Here is a 19,142-nt window from a genome sequence, read left to right on the forward strand (position 1 = left end):
TGGCGGAGAATTGGCAAGGTATAATTGAACTAGACCATAGCAGTACTGCAACTACTACTACTACTTCTTGCAACACTACTAAATCACATTCTCTGTTGTATCATTGTTGTTCTGCCTAGATCATAGGAACTGCGTTTCGCTTAACTCACACGAGCAAAGCTCCCCAAGCAATTTTTAGTTTTGGTATGATGAATATGTTGTGAAATATTTTGGTTGCCAATTTGACACTTGCTCTTAGTTGCTCCGCGCCCTTTCGGATCAGTTTGTCGGCTGTAGATAGGTTGCGCAAACAAACAGTCAAAGAGTGGCTTAACAATTGAAAGAATATGAAAGTCATAATTGAGAAGAGCAGAGCACATTTTGTTTATTGTGACACTAAACTTTAACTAGTGAGGAGCGAGTGATATTTGGGTTTATCTAATCGACAACTTGTGTTGATCTTTCGTTTTATAGTTATTGCACTATAAAAGCCCTTAACTAGGTCTGTCTATCTCGTTGGCCTCTTTGGTCGAATAGCTGCTAAAATTGATATACAGCGATGAATGGAGGCTTTTATGTAACTATTTATTAGTTGCCAACTTAAGTCAACACATGTGGTGGTGGGTTCACAGAGCAGCAGTGACAAACATGATTTATGAAGGGCTGTTTATCTCTTACAATTGTAAACAACCATCGGTGCTGTCAATAAACAGGATTAATCATTATCAAAAATTGATATAAAAATATCGATATTGTTAATGCTTTAGTTTTCAATTTCTATTGGAAAAAATTTTGGGTTGATTTTGAATGACTAAAAAAATGGGATTTTAGAGCCACCGATGTTCATAAAGTTGCCTCCAAAACAGCTGACGTATAATGAGGGCCAGAACTTCTCAATTCCGTGCGAAGTTGTGGGTGCAAACCAGCTCATGTGGGAGACAGATGTGAAAGAGGCAATTGCAGATCGAGATAGGTGATTACTACTCACATTCAATATCTAAGACGTTTACTTAGTTCTCAACTTCACTAAATCACGCTCAAGGATTTGGTCATTTTTTGCGGGATTGTGCTGACTTAGCGCGGAATTTAAAAAAAGATCTCAGCTTTTTCTGAGCATTTCAGAGCTCTTCCAGCTTAATTAAGTGCTGATTTGGTGCTGACGCCTCGACCCGTGATGATTTAATGTCCGTCGTTCCGAACACCATTTAAGAGTTTCAGGTTTAGGTTCAACGTTATTCAGAGCAAGAAATTCTCATTCAATTTCTATCTAGCGTATAGGGGTAAGAAAAAAGGTGAACAAATGTAAATCAATTGTGTTGTTTATCTTCCATCAGGTATGAATATTTGAATGAAAGACCTTTATATAGCGATTCATCAGATCTTCAAGAAATTATGAAGTGCGCTTTCCAATATTAATTCGCGCGTGAACAGCGAGAGAATTGAATCTTCATGATTTTGAAGTTATCTAATGAGGGAAGACGCAGCTGCGGCTGGTGATAAGGAGCGTGACATACTTAGACGTGTTCAAGGTTCCGCGTGATTCAATTTTTATGGCTGAGGGATTCAGCTAAGCTGCTATTCCCTCTGTGGGGCGTATCAGGGCTTGGTCTCTAAATTAAACTTTTTTGATGTAAGTGAGCAGTAAATTTGTGTAAATCCTAATCTTGGGCGCTGCTTTCTTTTGGGGTAGGAATTTGGGCTAAAATGACCTGCTGGCTGGAATTTCTAATCCCTTTTCAAGCTTTTTCCACTCGGCGCAATATCTTCTAATATTTCCCAACTAGCAAATTCACTTAGCGGCTTTTTGAGATTTTCATTTGTTTTTACTTCAAAGATTTCGGTAAGCACTTTTGTTTCAAAATTATTTCGTTACAAAAGATTAAAAGTGTTTTTGGGCCTTAATCAAGCAGCGTTAAGTACTGCATTGACAACATTTAATGTTTTTCAACGCGAGCGCACTCGCTTCTGTTTTGGATGATAATGATGTTGTGCTGATTTTTCAGGGAATACTTTCCTCTAGTCCCCAAACACAATCCCATTGACTGTCTTGGCTGCTACTACACTCTTGTAGAGAGCTATTATACATTAAAGCAATTTGTATTTTCATTTCAAAATTAGGTTTTCGTTTGAAGATGCACAGTTGCTGTGATGTTAACCGTGCTTTCAACTGACAACACGTTCTTGTTTGGGAAAAAGGGAAGAAAAGAAGCGTAACTTGACTCAACAAAGGTTCCAGGCCTATCTATCGAGCGCATTCCGTTTCATCTATCTCATCTTTTCTCAATTAATTTTTTTCATCTCCTTCAGCTATTTGTCTAATGTGTCAGCACCAAAACCAATAACAACAACAGTAACATTAACATCGTCACAAACACAAACAGCCATTTAATTATCTTGTCTGTTTGCATAGCTTTTTGTTTTTCTCTCTCGCTCTCCGTCGTTTTTTTTGTTTACTAATTAAATCACAGGTAGATTCAGAGATATAAAAGTATGATTGAATTTGCGAATTGAATCGCTTCGTTGGTTGAAACGCTGAAAAGCTTAAGTATGTTTGCGGGTTTGGCTTTCTAATACGTTTTACGTTGAAGTGCAAAATTGGAATTGAATTTTAATTACAAGTTTTGGTAACTGGAGCCATTTAATTTACTAAACAATCATTTGAGTTAAGTCAAGTTATGCCAGTTTTTGGCACCTGAGCCGGCATGAATGTGTGTGTATATACTGCTCTCGTTTATAAAGCACATACCATTAGATAAACGTATGATATATGAATGCTGCAGGTGTAACGTGTGTTGATTTGTTTAAAAGTTTCACACTTTTCAAAGTTTAAAATTACTGAGTTAATTAATATTTCTCTTTAATAAGCTGCTTCACGAGTCATCGTTTCACACTTTGCGCGTTCAACGATGAAAGTGGTGCCGACAGGTCTATACAAATGAAATTGCAAATCAAATTTAATCAACTATTATACGATTTTGCGATTACCAATAAAACAAAAACGAAAAATACGCACACAACACAAACTGATTAGACTCACACTTATAGAAAGTTTAAAATTACCAAAACATGCTGGCATGATTTTTTATAACACACAGGTGTTGAAGTGTAAGCTGTTCAAAGAGACTGCATCGGTTATTGTGGAAAAGCGATAAATGGCTTTAGTGATGAAAAAATGATTATTTACTCCAAGTTGACTAAATCGAGGCGTTTTCCCGCAGGATAGTTCTGTTTTGTACTGCGATATAAAAGTACGCATTTCGTTCAAATTCATCATTTTTTGCTCAAGTCAACTAATCCATGCATTTTCTTCAAGTTTTGCCATTATGGAGTTGATTTTTTAACGTGGGTAACCACAATACCAATCGTATGAGCTACAGCGAATAATTAGTTTGAGGGCATTTCTTGCGAAATTTTTAAGGTTCCATGGAAAAAACTTGATAGATTTCGAAAAGAATTAGAAATCGAAAAATTATACATCAATGGGTAATTTTGTTTCAGGGTGTTTGAGAACCAAGAGGATGATTCACTGGTGGTGCTGTTTGCCAAAGTGGCCTACTCTGGCGAGTACACATGCACGGCCAAGAATGACGTTGGACAGGCAGAGGCTACTTCCAGAATCATCATACAACGTAAGAGACTCATATCACACGAATTCTATTCGCTTCCTGTCAATTTTCAACTTATCACTTTAAAACTGCCACATAAGCCAAAGAGCGAATAAAGTTTTCACCTGCAACAAAAGAAACGATCAAAGGTTGCTTGAAATTAAAATAGTCAATATCGAGATTTTTGTGTGCCTCGTGTTCTCTGGTTGTTAACTGACAGTAAAATGTGAAATACTATTATTTGAGACCAAACTGGGTTTATGGCATCAAATGAGAAGTATGAGATTGAGAAGTATGGGACGGGGGGTTGTGGGGTGTTAGATTGAACAATTGGTACCATCTTTGCTGTGCTACTAAACAGGGGCAGCTTGTGTTTGGAGAGGTGCCCCGGTGGGTAGGAGATTTGATTAGATAGGTTTTGTTTACACCTTGACATGTGGTGCGAATTCAAACAGCAAGACGGGGGCGATAAAAGGAGGGCTTAAACAGTTAAACACTCGCTAATATTGCCCAACTGTTTCCGATTAAACACGGGCTCCCGGCCATCAAAGGATCTGTGAGAACAAATAATGAGAAAGGTGTTAATAGTTAACTGGCTCGCGTGTGGCACACTGCATACATAATTAGCATTCGATGGCGCTAATCCGGGGAATGCTTATCAACTATTCTACACTATTATCACCCTGCAAACAGGGCAACACCACTTGCTCACTTTCTCTCGCCCGCTTGTTTCCTACCATTGACGTGATACTGCTGTAGCCAGCACAGCAACAACAACAAACATATCGGCAGCTCCTTTTCACTTGGTTTCACTCTCAATAACACCAATCACTTCTATTGCTTGCTACCTACAACAACAATTTCGCTGTTGCTGCCCCTAACCTGTAATATTAAGGCCACAGAGATTCAAAGAACTGGATAGATAGTTACGCAAACAAAGGAGTAGAGCTCGTTCCAGCCCCCTCCCCTTATCGTTTTCTCTATTAGCATATGATATAGCCCAAGGTGCCCTTTGTTCAAAGGATTTTCAATTATACATATCACTTGAATCAGCTGTTAACTGCAAACTTCTCTCAACGCATTGTTAAATCTGAGATCGCACGTGTGCATAATGGTTGGTGGTGGTGGCGGTTGTTGCTGTGGTAGCGGCTGTGGCCATGCTTGGGCCATACTTCTATCAAATGGAATTAATTCCCTCCAGGATCAGGCATTTATTAAACGCGAGTCATAACACGTTCAGTTCACACGCGTTGGGCCACATTGAAACCAGATGCGGAGACATGAGGTGCCTAATCCGGGCATCTGGCTCTAATTGCAGGGAGCGTCTAATTTCTACCCCGGAATCAAAAGGACCAACTTAATCAACCAAAATATTTTTTATCATAACTCAAAGCCCACAAAAATCATGTTTGAAGACTTGCTTAATAAATTATGGGGGGATTAGGCTCGTTTTGTTTTGAAAGGTGCCTCATGAAAGAGTGCTAATGCTCAAATAGGTTTGTTTTCCTTTGAAATTGATTAAGTCTGTCATGTCTTAGTGCTGCTGGGTTGGGACTATCAAGCAGGGATAACAGAAAAACAAGGAAGGCAAGCAGGGAGGGAGGGAGGTGTTTATGCTAATGAGGATTATGCTTTTGTTTCAGCCGCTGTTGACACCAACATCTTGGTAGCACCTGAGCCACAGACCTGGTACAATGGATTCACTGGAACCTTGGACTGCAGGACCAAAGATCAAATAATCACCTGGACGACCCCGCGAACCGACAGAAACGAGGTTTGCTTCCTTTCATACCACAAGAGCTTTATAGTTATTATCATAAATTATGTGGTCTAATCTTCTAAATTAATCCTATCCCAAACCAGAATGCCTCAAAACCAAAACGGAAATGCTCCGCCCACCTTTCAACCTGTGACTTTGTTCAAATATTAACAGATCAAAATGTGGTGGAGCAACCACTTGAGTTGGATGCTTGCTTAACTGATTACCAAATGGCCAATGCTGGTCATCTTAAGATAATGCATCTTATAAAATGGCCATGTTAAAGTATACAGTGTTTGCTGTGGATTAATTTTAATTAAATTCCATCACATAAGTAAGCAGCAGCAGGTACATGTTAAGGAATTTTGCAGGGAAAGTGACTAAAAGAGATCTGGTTATCTTCATTTGTGTATTACCATGTCTAGCTTCAGTCCTTAATAGTTGGAATAATTCAAAGGTGTCATTTGATGTTCTGTCTCAACTACAGTTTCATAATTGACTTTGCATTAAAGCTTAGGCACAAGAGCGAGTGTTTGTTTTTGATAAAGCAAACTGAGGAAAGAGAAAAATTGAGTTGAACTTGAGCAAACAGTCCTAATCAGATAAACACCCAAAGTTTACCCAGTCAACTCCCAATGTTTGAATTCAATTTAGCACTTCTTAATTCACAAATTGCTCCTCGTCTAAATTTAAATTTGGACTCTTTTTTCATCTATCTAATCATACTGGCAAACTTGAACTTCAAAACTTTGTTTCAAATTTATGAATTTTGACATCAAGCATGATCTCAGACGCTTAAGAGAGCATTGAAGTATTTGAGTACCTGTGCTGAGCCTTTTCTTTTTTGCTTCTCAAGTGAAATATTTTTGACTGACAAATGTCCGGTTCTGTTTTGATAGTCCTTCGCTCAAAATACCTGGACTAAAATTTCCCCGCAATATTATTTATGCACCGCACGTGCTATGCCCTAGGGCTCTTACACACGATTGACTATAGCTAAAATGCTAACAGGGTCAGTTAGCTATGTTGTTAGATTAAAGCGTCAACGCATCTGTTTCAATTAACATAATGCATTTTGGGGAAAATAACATACATAACGGGGGTGTAAAATACAACTAGTAGGAGAGAACACTTCAATTTTACTCTGAACAAATGCGCGGCGTGTGTAAGGAAGTCTTTCACACCTTAAGGCACGGAGAGGGACTCGGGATGGATGATTTTGGGCCTAATCTGATAAATTAAGACCCTCTGTACGAAGTACTTGAGTCTTTTTAACCTCACCCCTTCTTTCTCTGCCTCCCAGTTCCGCTAGCATAATAAAAACATCAATCTAATTTCCTATATAAACACAACATCTAAGACTACTGGAAATAGAATTACTATTAAATACCCCCCGCGGTTATTGATTTACTTTTTAAGCAAATAATCCATTCATAATTTATTAAATTTTTCTGCGTAGCTAAATTTTGAAGCTGTTCAATTTAAAAAAGGATAATTGACTCCTTTAGCTGGTTGAGCAACCAGTCTATTTAATGTAATTTTTCTCAGTTAAAAAATTGCTAATGTCCAATGAATCATATGTGAGTGAGGGAACAAAGATGGAAATTCTATAGAAGATTCCCGCATGACAATTTAACTATCTATTGCACTTCCAACGTTTTAATTATGGGTATGGTTATTAATGCCATCTGGTCAATTCATCTCTTATTTTATTGACTTCTGATATCAAAGAGGTGAACTAACGAATCATTATCAGTTCAGCTGCTGATACCCTAAAACTTCTGTGGCATCTGAAGTTTGATTATCGCTCTTTTTTTCAAATCTTAATTTGGCTGATTTTTTAACAATTTTAGCTTTTCGTTGTCGAGTAAATCTTGATAGCGGTGTCAGTGTTTTCATGTTTAAAGAGTGAGTTTTTCTGTCATTTTGATTTAAACCAATCGATGTTGGTCTAAAACCCATTTTTTAAAACAATTTATTAGCCATTAGCTTCATTTTGATAAGTGTATATTTGTAAAGTTAAAATATAGCTATCAGGATATATAGCTGGTACTGAAACTGAAGCTGGGACTTGTAATAGTAGTGGTCGTGGTGGTATTTGGTGGTGGATGTGGTTTCGATGGTGCTTAACTAACTGCCGCATTAGTTTCTTTGTTTGAAATGTGAAAAAGTGAAAAAAGTGGGAGGATTAAGTTGAAAAAGACTGGTGGGGAAATAGGGAGAGAGAGGAGAGGATAGGAATTAATTTGTTGTTTTGGCATATTGGTTTTCGCAGTTTGGTTTTTCATTTAAATTGTGATAAAGCCTGTCCATTGGTTATTTGCGCTGAACAAAGAGTGAATTTTAGGAAAGGGAAGCTTTGGTGTGGCATGTTGATACGCCGAGTGATTTTCTTGTGCCATAAAGCCAACAAACACATACACACACATTCCAATGCACAAACGTTCGTTGTTTGGAAGCTTATAGCTGCTGCCATATAACAACACAATAAGCTATATTAAAAGCCAAAAACTCAAATCTAGCACAAGCCAAGCTGCTCTTTTTTCACTGGTCATAGTCGTAGCCAGAGTAGCCTGGGACACTGAGAGCAAGGGAGGCTGAGAGGAGCTGAGAGGGAAAGAGCTGTTAGTTTAACGTTGAGACAGAAAGCGGCTGGAAAGTGAGAGACGGTGCTGGTTCTGCCGCTGGTGTTGGCTGAACAAATTGGAGGAAAATGGGAGGGACAACTGGAGAAGTCCACTCTCCTGTACATACAGAGAGGCACATATAAACACAACATGTATTATGTATCGCCACGGCAGCTATATTGCTTGGCTGTGGGTGAGAGGTAGAATAAACTGAGGCTGGGTGTGAAGGGGAGGGGCTTCTTCTCAACTGAGAGCCTTCACTTAAGTGCGTGAGGTGTACGGGGTGTCGGGGAGGGGCGGGGGGATGCGTGTGATTTTTCGGGGACGGAAGAAGGAGTGAAATAAAAGTGGGGATTGAAAGAAAGAGCTAAATTTGAATAGAATTGAAGATAAGGCGAAAGAAAACAGCAATAACAATAATTCCTTTGAAAGCCGTTACAGCACCTGGCGCTATTGAAATCTTAATGGGTATAAAACCGTCTTGATGAATAGCCTTAATTGTACAGGTGTCAAAATCGCAAACAATCAAAACTCTGCGCCGCTTGAAAAGCGAGAGCGCAACAAAAACAGCCACTGGACCAAACACACACACACACACACACATAAACACAATCATCAGTCGAACAATAAGGGAAAGCAAGCCAAAACTAAATGAGAAATAGAAAAGCGATAAATGATCCCTGTTTTCTTTTTCTTTCTTTCTCTTCCTCTCCATCCATCTTTTGCTCGTTTTCAGCAGCCTTGGTTTGGGACCAGTGGCTACCTGTTTCTTTTTTGTGTAGCTGGATGTGTTGCATTTTTAAACCATCTTAGGACGGATGAGTGAATGAATGAAAAGATCTCTCAGTTTTTTTCTTTCTCTCTTTCTTTAAACGTTTCACACTTCACACAAAGAACAAAAAGGCCCTGTGGGTGTATTGTGCTGATCCCAAATAAACCGCCGATCGGACACATCACGCGTTCACAATGCAGCCGCTAGGCTTGAAAGGAATCACCCATCAATAATACAAAAGCTTTTCTAGATGGCCACTTCCAGCCGCTTGAGCAAAAACAAACACAGCCGCACCAGCTCCAGCCTCACACGTCACAACAAACAAACAATATCACGCAAACAACAACAACAAACCAAATCTCTCGCACTCCTCACCCAAAACTACCACAAATATAGCTCAGCTTCATTCCTAATACCTGAAGAATCATTAGATGATCAAAAATTCAAAAGCAATTTTCTACTCGATAGTGACCTTTTCCAGGCTCTGGGTTTGAAAGTCTAATCTGTAAAAAGTGGAAAATGAAGCGTAAAAGCGTTGCCTAATGTTTCCGATTATCAGACTAACCTCTAAAAAATATTTCGGCTAAAATTGTGAAGGTTTTGGACTGCCAGTTTGAAAGTTTAGCCAATCAATTTGAAGGTTTAGCTTGCCTTGATTAACAGGTCGCTCTCTATTTAGGAATTGGTGGCTGGGCAGTTTTCAAGCGAGGGCAAATATTACGTCACGAGTGATGGTACCTTATTCGTGTATGACGTCCATGCCGACGATAGAGGAACATACACGTGCAAAAATGGAATCTCAGCTGCCGACAAAAGCTCAGCGAGAACTGCCAAAATTGTAGTTGAACGTAAGTTGCTTCACATCTTTTACCCAGTTATCTTTTCTGTAACCTTTTCCGCAGTTCAAGGAATAATAATTGTGTTGGTGACAAAAAAACAGTTACGTAATCTATATTCAAGTATCAGTTCTTATGTGAGAGCTCTGAAACATTGGAATACACAATTTTTAAATTGTTTCTCAAACTTGAAAATGTATATAGAACAATTTTAATTAAATTAAATCTGACTTGTGTTGTATGATACTTGGGTATGATACTTAACCTTTTTCAGAGCAACTTGGCAATCCAGCGCCTTTGATCCAGCTAGGCTCATCTGACCAAAGAATAGTGCCAGGGGGCAGTATTAGACTGTTGTGTGAAGGCAGCTCTACTGAGAAGGTCACTATATCTTGGAGTAAAGATGGACACCCGTTCAGAGCCAGCGAGTCCTCAAGGTCAGTCTACTTTACATGCAACCTTTATGATCCTAAATAAACCCAACCGACATTCAGTTTTACTCCAAGATTCTTAAATACTAAGTTGGAATGAAACTGATAAGATCGATAATATGCATTTGCCCAACAAATTCAAACCTGTCAAATACCAAAAGATTTGACAAAATCCAAAACGGTAAAACTGTGAATCTTGAGTGCAGATCCTCAATTTTTTTAATAGCGTTTTTTCTTCTGATAAAGAAACACGACCAATCATAATATTTTAATATGAAAATCTGGTTGTTGTCACAATGATTGTTCTCTTTTGTTAAGTTGCAATGAAAGAAATTGAAAGATCGAATTATCCTGAACTTTTCTCCATTTGGAGGTTTTACCGTTTTTTCTGAGGATTAACAGATCTGAAGTTTTTGATCGAGATAGACACCAGAACCGCCATATTTAAAAAATCAATTTTTGTCCTATATTCTCTTCTAAAAGCAGAGACAGTAAAAATGAGCTAACCCTTTATAAAGAGGAATAGCAGAAATATCTTCAGTTGTATCCACGTAAAATTAGCATCGCGGCATTTTTTACATCTAATAGGGAGCATGGATCCGACATCTTGAACATGTTTTAAGAACAGCCGAAAACCGAGAAAAAATAGACAAGTTTTTTTGCTAATTTTTTTTTAAATTTCGGATATCTATAATATTTACAATAATTTATTGATGTAAGTTGATGATGTCTAGAAAGCTAATCTCTCTCCGGGTTGTCGATATTAATGAATTAAATTAAATTTCATCCAACACTTAACTTTAGTTATTCCGATAGATCCCTTAAAACTTTCCAATTGCCATGACTGCAGTTCAGTGATGACAGGATTTTCTACGGAAAATTAATTACTTTTGGATTTCAATATCATTTGGAAAAATAGAATCATCTAAAGTTCGGCTTTTTGGTTTCAACAAAAGCAGCGATGAAGCTCAAGGACCGAAGGGAACTTGGATTTTTGTTCGGACTTATTTGTAGTGCAAGACAGTGACTAAGTAGGACAAGCAACTTGCACTAAGTAGGGCAGTAAACTTAGATTGATGAGCTCTACAAAGTAGCAAGAAAAGTGGACAAATGTGAGGTAAAAAGTATATTTTCATTGATTTTGTGATTTTCCGCGTGCATTTCCACGAGTTAACTACAAAATTATTGACTAAGTTAAGCTGCTTCGAGGTTTTTGTACCTGACTATTTTTCTCATGATTCTTTAGTGGTTTCTTTTGATTAAGAATTCCATATGTCGAAGGGTAGTAGCCATGTACACACATACACATAGGATGCTCTGGCGCAGGTGCAGACTGGCAAGGGTTTTGAGTGATAATATCTATCGAAATTTACTGATACGTTTGTTTGCGAAACTGCCAACTTAACATCCTAATATTTGTATTGTAAAAAATGCAATTTTGTATAGCCAAGAGGTCGGTTTTTGAAAGTTTTTTGGTGGTGCAGTCTCTTATTTGGCCCTAAACTTGTTGGAATATTAAAATTGAATGTCGGATAGGTGAAACTATTCCAATTTGGTTAAAGGTTAAATCAATTATTTGCTCATAATTAAATTTTTGTAATATCTCTGAGCTAGAAGCTAATTACGAATGTCAAATTGTATTTGCACTGATATACTATACGGCATTTAACAAATCTTTTTGCAATTTTTCTTTTATTGTTTTTTTTGTTTCTTTCAGACAGCAAAACACCATGCAATGATAACTGCAGCCTTAAATGCTAATGTACCGTATTTAACGCATCATGACAAGTTTGGTTCAGAGGATTATCAGCTGCAGTCTTGTTAAAAGTGTACTACCTGGAAAATGAAAAGGAAAATGTGGAGGCAAATATCTCATTACTATTAGGGTTTATGATTAACGATAAAGTCATTCCACCGTGACAACCCTTGAAAAAATGGGCGCGCTTTTTTACGATTTTTGAGATGTAACGTAACAAAAAAAAGGTTAAAAGCGTAGTGCGTGAATTAAGACCCGTCTTGGTTCTGGAGAGAGGAGCTAATGATTTTCGTGTCAACTGCAGGCCTTTTGTCAAAGACATCATTTTTATTCACATCATCGTGCATATGGGTCAAATTCAGGAAAATTTATCTTGCTTCTGGAAGTGTATCTATCCTTTTTCATGTCTCGTTTAAAATTATGAAAAAGGAGTGCTAAAAACGGAGTGATATGAATGACTTCAGGTCAATGGGAATTGGAATAAGTTCTATTAGAAGGCATGCGAATCGATTAACTTTTTCCTCCGTGTACTATTTCACGCCATTTTTATTATTCCATGAAATAATGTACACACCAAATATTGTACGCTCTTATTCGTGCTTCTTTGATGTAATGTGTACAGATTATGTAGGTATGCAATCATGACGTGTTTCCATCAAAACATAGCATTGCATGGGTTGTTGTTGTATTGACCGGGTTGAGAGTGATATAAATTTGGAATCAATTTGGACTGAGGGAAATTTTGGCAATCATTCCGGATTAATCCACGCACCCTCAAAATGTGTAGAGTGCGCTCTATTTCCTGACATGACCCTGAAAAAATGAGTACTGTACTAAAATGCAGTAGTGGAATTTTTCCACTTAAAGTAGCTGCTTGCTCTATTATAGCTCCCAAATAATGCGTTGGTGCTTCAAAAGGAGTGAAAAAACTTTTTCACATTTTTGCTACCTGATAATTTTTTTTACTATATGCCTTACTATGCTGAGTCAAGAGAGACTTAATGCAATTCTAATTCAGCGCATCGCTTAACAATTTAGCGGTTTGAGCGCCATTCAAAAGAACAAGCATTCACACTTTTCCTAATAAAGAACCCCTCTTATAACAATTCCCACGAGGTATACGCTTTACAAGTTACCAAGCTACCACCCTGCCTACCTACCCCCTAACTACCTCAGCTAACTTCCACGGTGCTTTCCTATATAACTTGTAATAACCACGAGTTCTTTCACACTTGCGCAATTTTTGCGGCAAATTTTTGATGAAAATTAGCATCCCCTTAAGAACTTAATAGCACACTGCCACTCATAAATGAAAGCAAGGAAACTGCACCAAAGCGAAGAGGTGTTGTATTTCAACATCTGGACATTTAGAGCAACTTGAGAATTAATTAAGACGTGTTATTACTCAGAAAACAGATACTTCAAAATTTGATATTCCTGTCTTGAAAGTTGTATTTCGCCTGAAATGAACAGGACTGAATGTTGTGTTGAGTCAGATACGATTTCTGTTATGAGAGGAAAATTAATTTTTCATTAATTCTTCTCGCAAAAACAAAATTGCCTTGTCTGAGCAAGCTGAACACGCGTTTTAGTGAAAACAACGCAATTATGAACAAGGTTTTTTCGTTTCTAGAAGATGAACTCGAAGTTTTAAAATTAGTGAAGATGTATGTTGTTAGGTAACGTGGTTAAATGCTGCGTTTCAGGTACATTCTGGAGGATTCGGGAACATTGATAATCAAGAACGCAATAGAGAGTGACTCTGGTGATTACACATGCACGGCTAAAAGCCCATCTGGAACTACAAACCAGAGCTCGAGTCTGGAAGTGAGTGCCCAGAATGGAATCACAGAGAGCTACCCTGTGGAGAATCTTCCTGGACCTCCCGCAACCGCACCCTACGCCTCTTTCGTCAACACAACTTGTGTGTTCCTCCACTGGGCTCCCCCTGTCCTGAACAAACACCTGATCAGATATTACAGAATTGAACATTACATGTAAGCCCTATTCTCAAAAACCCAATTTTTATCAAAATTGTCAGAAATTGTCGAGAAGTTTAGCATTCATTGTTAAAATAAATGGAAAGGACAAAGTGAAATTTGCGAAGAAAAATATGCAATTCCTGGATTTTGTAGTTTTGTTTTCGATAGTCAAATGAATCCTTGTGCGCAATCAAAAAGCAAAGTTTATTGCATGAGATATTATGCATTGCATTGATTTAGGTAAGCATGTTAATGTTTCAGATATGGACTTCAAAGCTGGACAACAGTGCAAAGTCACATCAAGAACACGGAATCCATGATATGCAATTTGAGACCTGGCAGAACTTACTTGTTTGTGGCGAGAGCTATGAACGACTACGGCTACGGTCATGCCAGTCAGATCTCACATGAAATCACTCTCATGGGTTAGTGATGAATGCAATTTTTTGTCGCTCTTCTCTCTCTCTCTCAAGTGGCTGGACATTTTTCTTCTATCTCTTAACGTATGGCTAGTCATAGAATGGCCAGAAATTAATTATGAACTTAAAAATATAATTCAACCGGGTTATTAGCTGTGATGTAAAAATCAGTTTAAAGAATTGCTCCTTTTATAATTGACAGTTTAAAAAAATGTGTCTTTTTAGATCTGTTCCCTGAGTTGGACGAGAGTGCAATTCCTACACTGTCCACTTTGGTCCAGGGCAGACTGGACAAAAGTGACGTCAGAGTGCTCGAACCAGTCCCCATTAGCCCCACCAGTCTGCGTGTATCATGGACTGTAAGTTTTTGTTATGTTTTTGGCTATCACTAATTCTTTCAGGATTCGAACATGTAAACTTGAAGCTCAATAAGTGGGCTAAGATTGTGAACAATTAGTTTTCTTTGTGCGTTTTAACACCCTGACAGGGGATCTTCCGGCTCTGTGTTTATTTTTTTTTTGGTTGCGGTTAGTAGTTGTTTTTGACTGAAATCATCTTTTCTCTTTCAGTTTTAAGACAAGCACTTTGAAACGATTGTTTAAGTTTGAATCAAGTTTGCTTAATTCCATCAAATGATAAAGAGGTGTAAAAGCAGTTAATCAGTTTCGCATATTCACAAATTTATCTAAAAACGAGATAAAAGATTGAGTAGGGACAGTCTAAGGCGATACCCGTAATTGGTCATGAAAAAGCGCAATTTTCTCTAATTTGCAGTATTTGGCAATTTTAAACGGTATCATTTGGCACCTGCTTCCTTAAACGGAACTCGTGAACAAAGATGATATCTAGAGCTAGTGGTCGGTGTTTAATTGAGCTCCGGCTTTGATTTTACTGGGACAAGTTCAAACGTTTACCTGGATAAATCTATTGTATATTTGATCTATTGATCACTTTTATCAGGTAGGATTTCTCAAACATCAGAGACAGTGCTGAGCTATTTTTTATTCAGACGCAATTCTCAGAACAGTGGCGAAACGCTTGTTAAGTCAAGTTAAAATGTACAACTGTTTTTCTCTTTCTTCTCCTTCTCGTTGTTTTTCTCAGTGACTGCAGTTGATGCATAATTGAGCATTTTTCACTCCTCCTCCGATGCGACTGGAGTTGGCTCAGCTGCCAACTTTGAATTTATATAATAGGCAAGGTGATGCTGAATATTAAATGTGCAGTCTTGCTAAGCAATCGATACTTTTTACGACTCATTGTTGGTTTGTGAAGGTGACAGATTAGCTGATGGCCTGCTGCTTTTAATAGGCGCTATTAAAAAGATATGAGCAAAATATTGAACTTTTGACGCTATAACTTTTTCATTTCTTTCTATAAAAGACACTTTATGCATTCTTTTGTATCCTGTCCGCGCGCGCATGCATAGCACAGACGTGAACACATTAATGTAGTATCTAGGAGGCGTGAAATGAAGTTGGCCGGCCAGGTGTTTTCGCGTGATTGGATTGAACAAAATTTGATTGGATTGGATTGAACAGTTGCTATTTTATGCTCTGGTTTTTAATCATCTGAGTGCCACCACCACCGCCGCCACCGCCATCTTAACCACTAACAACTCGACCAGATTCTCACCCCTCCCCTCCCCTTCCTCTTCCTATGACCAGAGGCATGAATGAAGCTGGGAGCTAATTAGAAGGGTAGGCCTGCCCCCTTAATTTTTCCCAAAACTATGAGGTTGGCTCAGCTAGGGAAATGGTGTCAGGAAGCAATGCCGTGTTGCTCCTCTGATATACTAGACGTGATCACATTCCATTAGGGAAGCGACAAAGCGTGACCGAGTGATTGCAACGTGTGATATAATATTAATATTTATAACTTAGTTATTTACAATATCCTGACTGGACTAGCAAATATTCCCAAATATTCTCCTTAGAAATCACACACTCGGCCACGACCACTGTTTACTACCAGAGTGGCGGTAGCAATATTAATAATAGTAATAGTAATAGCCCTTAGTTGTAGAATAGTAGCAGTAGAGGTAATAGTGAGCGCAATAGAGTAGTTAGTAGTCATGGTCGCAATAGTTCAATATCCAATTTCTTGTTCACAACTATAACAACAACACTTCACACCTTTTAAGGAGACCCGGTTCCTTTGAACAATTGGACCCCGTGGTCACTGGCTAAGTGTTATTAGTTTGTGCTCCCTTTTAATTATCTTCACCCGGCCTCAGCTCACCGGAGAATGCTTCACTGACATTGGAGAGAGTGTGTTTAATTTTTATAATTTTCTCCTGAATGGGTTGAACAAATATGTCGCGGCGTGTTATTAAAAGAAATGTAGGGACCTCTAGGTTGGAGTTGTTAAGCAAGTTTCGTGTTTTGTTTGAATTGCGCAATTCTCTCCTCAAACAGTTTCAACTCTGAAATAGTTTCAACTGGAGGAGACGCTTATTCAAACAATCAAGGCAGGCGCAATTTGAGAGCGAGAAGTACACTTTGGTTTAATTTCACAGCACAGCTGTTAAGTAGGTCTGCAATAAATGGTCCGTCCGTGTGAATTAATTGGGAGCGAAAGAGAGGGAACGAGGTGTTGGTGCAAGTACAAAAATGGGGCCAAATGGCACTTTGTGTGAATAAACCACAATATGTTTTTGCTTAACAATAACACAACCAGTCCAAATATGTGTTGCCCGCGGGTGCGTGGCACGCGTTGTAAAAATGCACACCAGAGCTTCTGAGAGAGGGCCAATAAATGTCCAAAGTATGACAAAGTTATAGAAAACATCTGATCAGGATTTAATGTATGCTAGATTTTGACAATATAAATTTTATTCCTATCTAACAAGCTCGCCGCCACACTCGAGTACCCTTTGTGTTAATCCCAGACATGTAAACCTAGATTGCATGGGAGAAGGAGCTCAGATTGACAAACACTACCATTGAGCTGCTCTCCTGTCAGCCATCAAACACAGCACACACGTGACCACTGTGCTTCCTTTCCTAGATTCTAAAAAGTGAATCAACTTAATTGATTCTGGCAGCACTAAACTGTGTCAAGGTCTCAAAGCCTCAACACATTCAAAGCCTCCTGCTGAACCGAAGCCCCAATACAGCCCAGCTCTAGATTTATAGTTTACTTCTGGATATCTTGCAATGATTTACATGCTCATTATTTAATGCGAGAAGAATTGTGCGAGGGGTCAAAATACGCTTGAAGATCTTTTCACACGAGACAAATTTGGGATTAAATTTGTGTATTGGCATTATTTTATTTAAGTAGTTACGCAAATGCTTTGGCCTAATAAGTTTAATACTCAAATTTTGTCCGAAAAACAATTGTTTTTGCAGTTTTAAACGAAATTGCCCAAACCTTGTCAAAATGAAACCTTGTATGATGTATACTTTTCCTATTTTAGGTGTTGAGGTATCCCAGCTTGATCAAAGGATTTCGGCTGCACTTTGCAAGTTCAACCCACTACTTGGAGAGTAGCGAGTCTGACTTTGTGTTGATCACAAGTCCAAACGAGAGGACTCACGTGCTGACCAACCTGCAACCCTGGACTACATACAATGTGTCTGTGCAGCCATTCAATGGAAAGTATTACGGAAAGAAGGCCACTTGGAGACTGGCTTTCATGCCCCAGGTGGCACCCAGTGCACCTCCCACTTCTGTCGAAAAGACCACGGACAATGAGCAGTTAGTTTTTTGTCAAACTTTTTTTTCCTCTGTGAATAACGCTACATCTACAAATGATTGTATCTATAATTGTTTTTGTATACACATGATTGTCTTTATATCGTGACCTTACTTTTACGATTAACTTTCCGTTTTACTTTTCAGCTTCCTTAATGAACTAAAATAAATAAGCCAAACTCGTGACCGGTGGATAACGCCCTTCACCTGAGCTGGTTATATGGGTCAAGAAATCTATCAACAGCAATTAGATCAACATACTCTGGCAACTTCTGGGAACAAATTCTGGGAATATAAAAGCTGTGAATTAACATTCCCCTCAAAGTATTATCTTAATGAAGCTACTGTCAATTTATGAGTTGTTTCATCCAAATTTAAATATATTTCACGTAGCATTAGCCTGTGAATGTAGTATATACTATTCTAAAGGTGTAAAGCTATCTATTATAGATTCCTGTACAGTGTTTGGGAAAAGGAAACAGTTTCGAGTGTTATTGTGAATAAATTGAAGGAATAAAGTAAGGAGTTATCAACAATTGAAAAGCGATTGTTTTAACAGTCCAGGAAAGTTTGGCGTTGAAAGATAGTTTGAATTGGAAACAGTTGCTTAAGAGCTTGAACAAATTCAAAATTTATTTCAGTCGAATGTTGAAAATCAGTGGTTTGTGTAATAAGGGAACTAAGAAAGCATAATTAAGCAAAATACTGAGCAACGATCAACACATAGGGTATCATGTTTTCTATTATATTATAGCGGGACTGTCAACATTTCCTGGTCGCTGCCTCCGACCAAGAGCTGGAACGGACCTCTGTTGGGATATAACCTGCGTGTGATGACTTATAAGACGGACAACCCAGAGATCTTAATTAACCAGAATGTGAGCGCACGTGCATACACAGTGGCATTGAATGTTTCCTCGTTTGACAACAAAGATGTCCAGATACAACTGGCTGCCTTCAACAAAGCCGGCATCGGACAGTACTCTGAACCCCAATTTGTTCTTAGAGGTCAGCTTTTTTCTGTGAATGATACAAAGTAATGCTCTTTCTTAAAAATTCTCTGAAATTTAGTCTGTAAATCCCGATGAATTTCGCGATTAAATATAGGCTTCTGTTTTTCTATTTAATAAAAATTGAGGACTAATTTCAATTCTGGGAGGAACCTTTTCAATGCTAATATAGTGAAGATGCGAAAAGGTCAACGCATTCGTGGATATTCAAATTGTATAATCATTATGAAATCGCTTCAGTAAAGTCGAAAGAGATCGGAAGAGCTC

The 19,142-nt window shown here is 38.3% G+C and overlaps 1 protein-coding gene across 3 annotated transcripts in view; it reads left to right on the forward strand.

Moving 5' to 3' along the window:
* The window catches only part of LOC142358742 (roundabout homolog 2-like), a 41,292-nt gene that overhangs the window by 13,644 nt on the left and 8,506 nt on the right, over window positions 1–19,142 (forward strand). For all 3 annotated transcript variants that reach the window (XM_075410293.1, XM_075410291.1, XM_075410292.1), the window contains exons 5-14: window positions 811–952; window positions 3,478–3,608; window positions 5,228–5,358; window positions 9,422–9,590; window positions 9,853–10,015; window positions 13,472–13,762; window positions 14,009–14,172; window positions 14,392–14,525; window positions 17,588–17,868; window positions 18,620–18,873. In XM_075410293.1, the coding sequence (XP_075266408.1) occupies window positions 811–952; window positions 3,478–3,608; window positions 5,228–5,358; window positions 9,422–9,590; window positions 9,853–10,015; window positions 13,472–13,762; window positions 14,009–14,172; window positions 14,392–14,525; window positions 17,588–17,868; window positions 18,620–18,873 (1,860 nt within the window). The remainder of the gene's footprint in view (window positions 1–810; window positions 953–3,477; window positions 3,609–5,227; window positions 5,359–9,421; window positions 9,591–9,852; window positions 10,016–13,471; window positions 13,763–14,008; window positions 14,173–14,391; window positions 14,526–17,587; window positions 17,869–18,619; window positions 18,874–19,142) is intronic.

Source organism: Convolutriloba macropyga, chromosome 2 (genome assembly GCF_964194025.1).
Source record: "Convolutriloba macropyga chromosome 2, txConMacr16.3, whole genome shotgun sequence".
Classification (NCBI taxonomy): Eukaryota; Metazoa; Xenacoelomorpha; order Acoela; family Convolutidae; genus Convolutriloba; species Convolutriloba macropyga.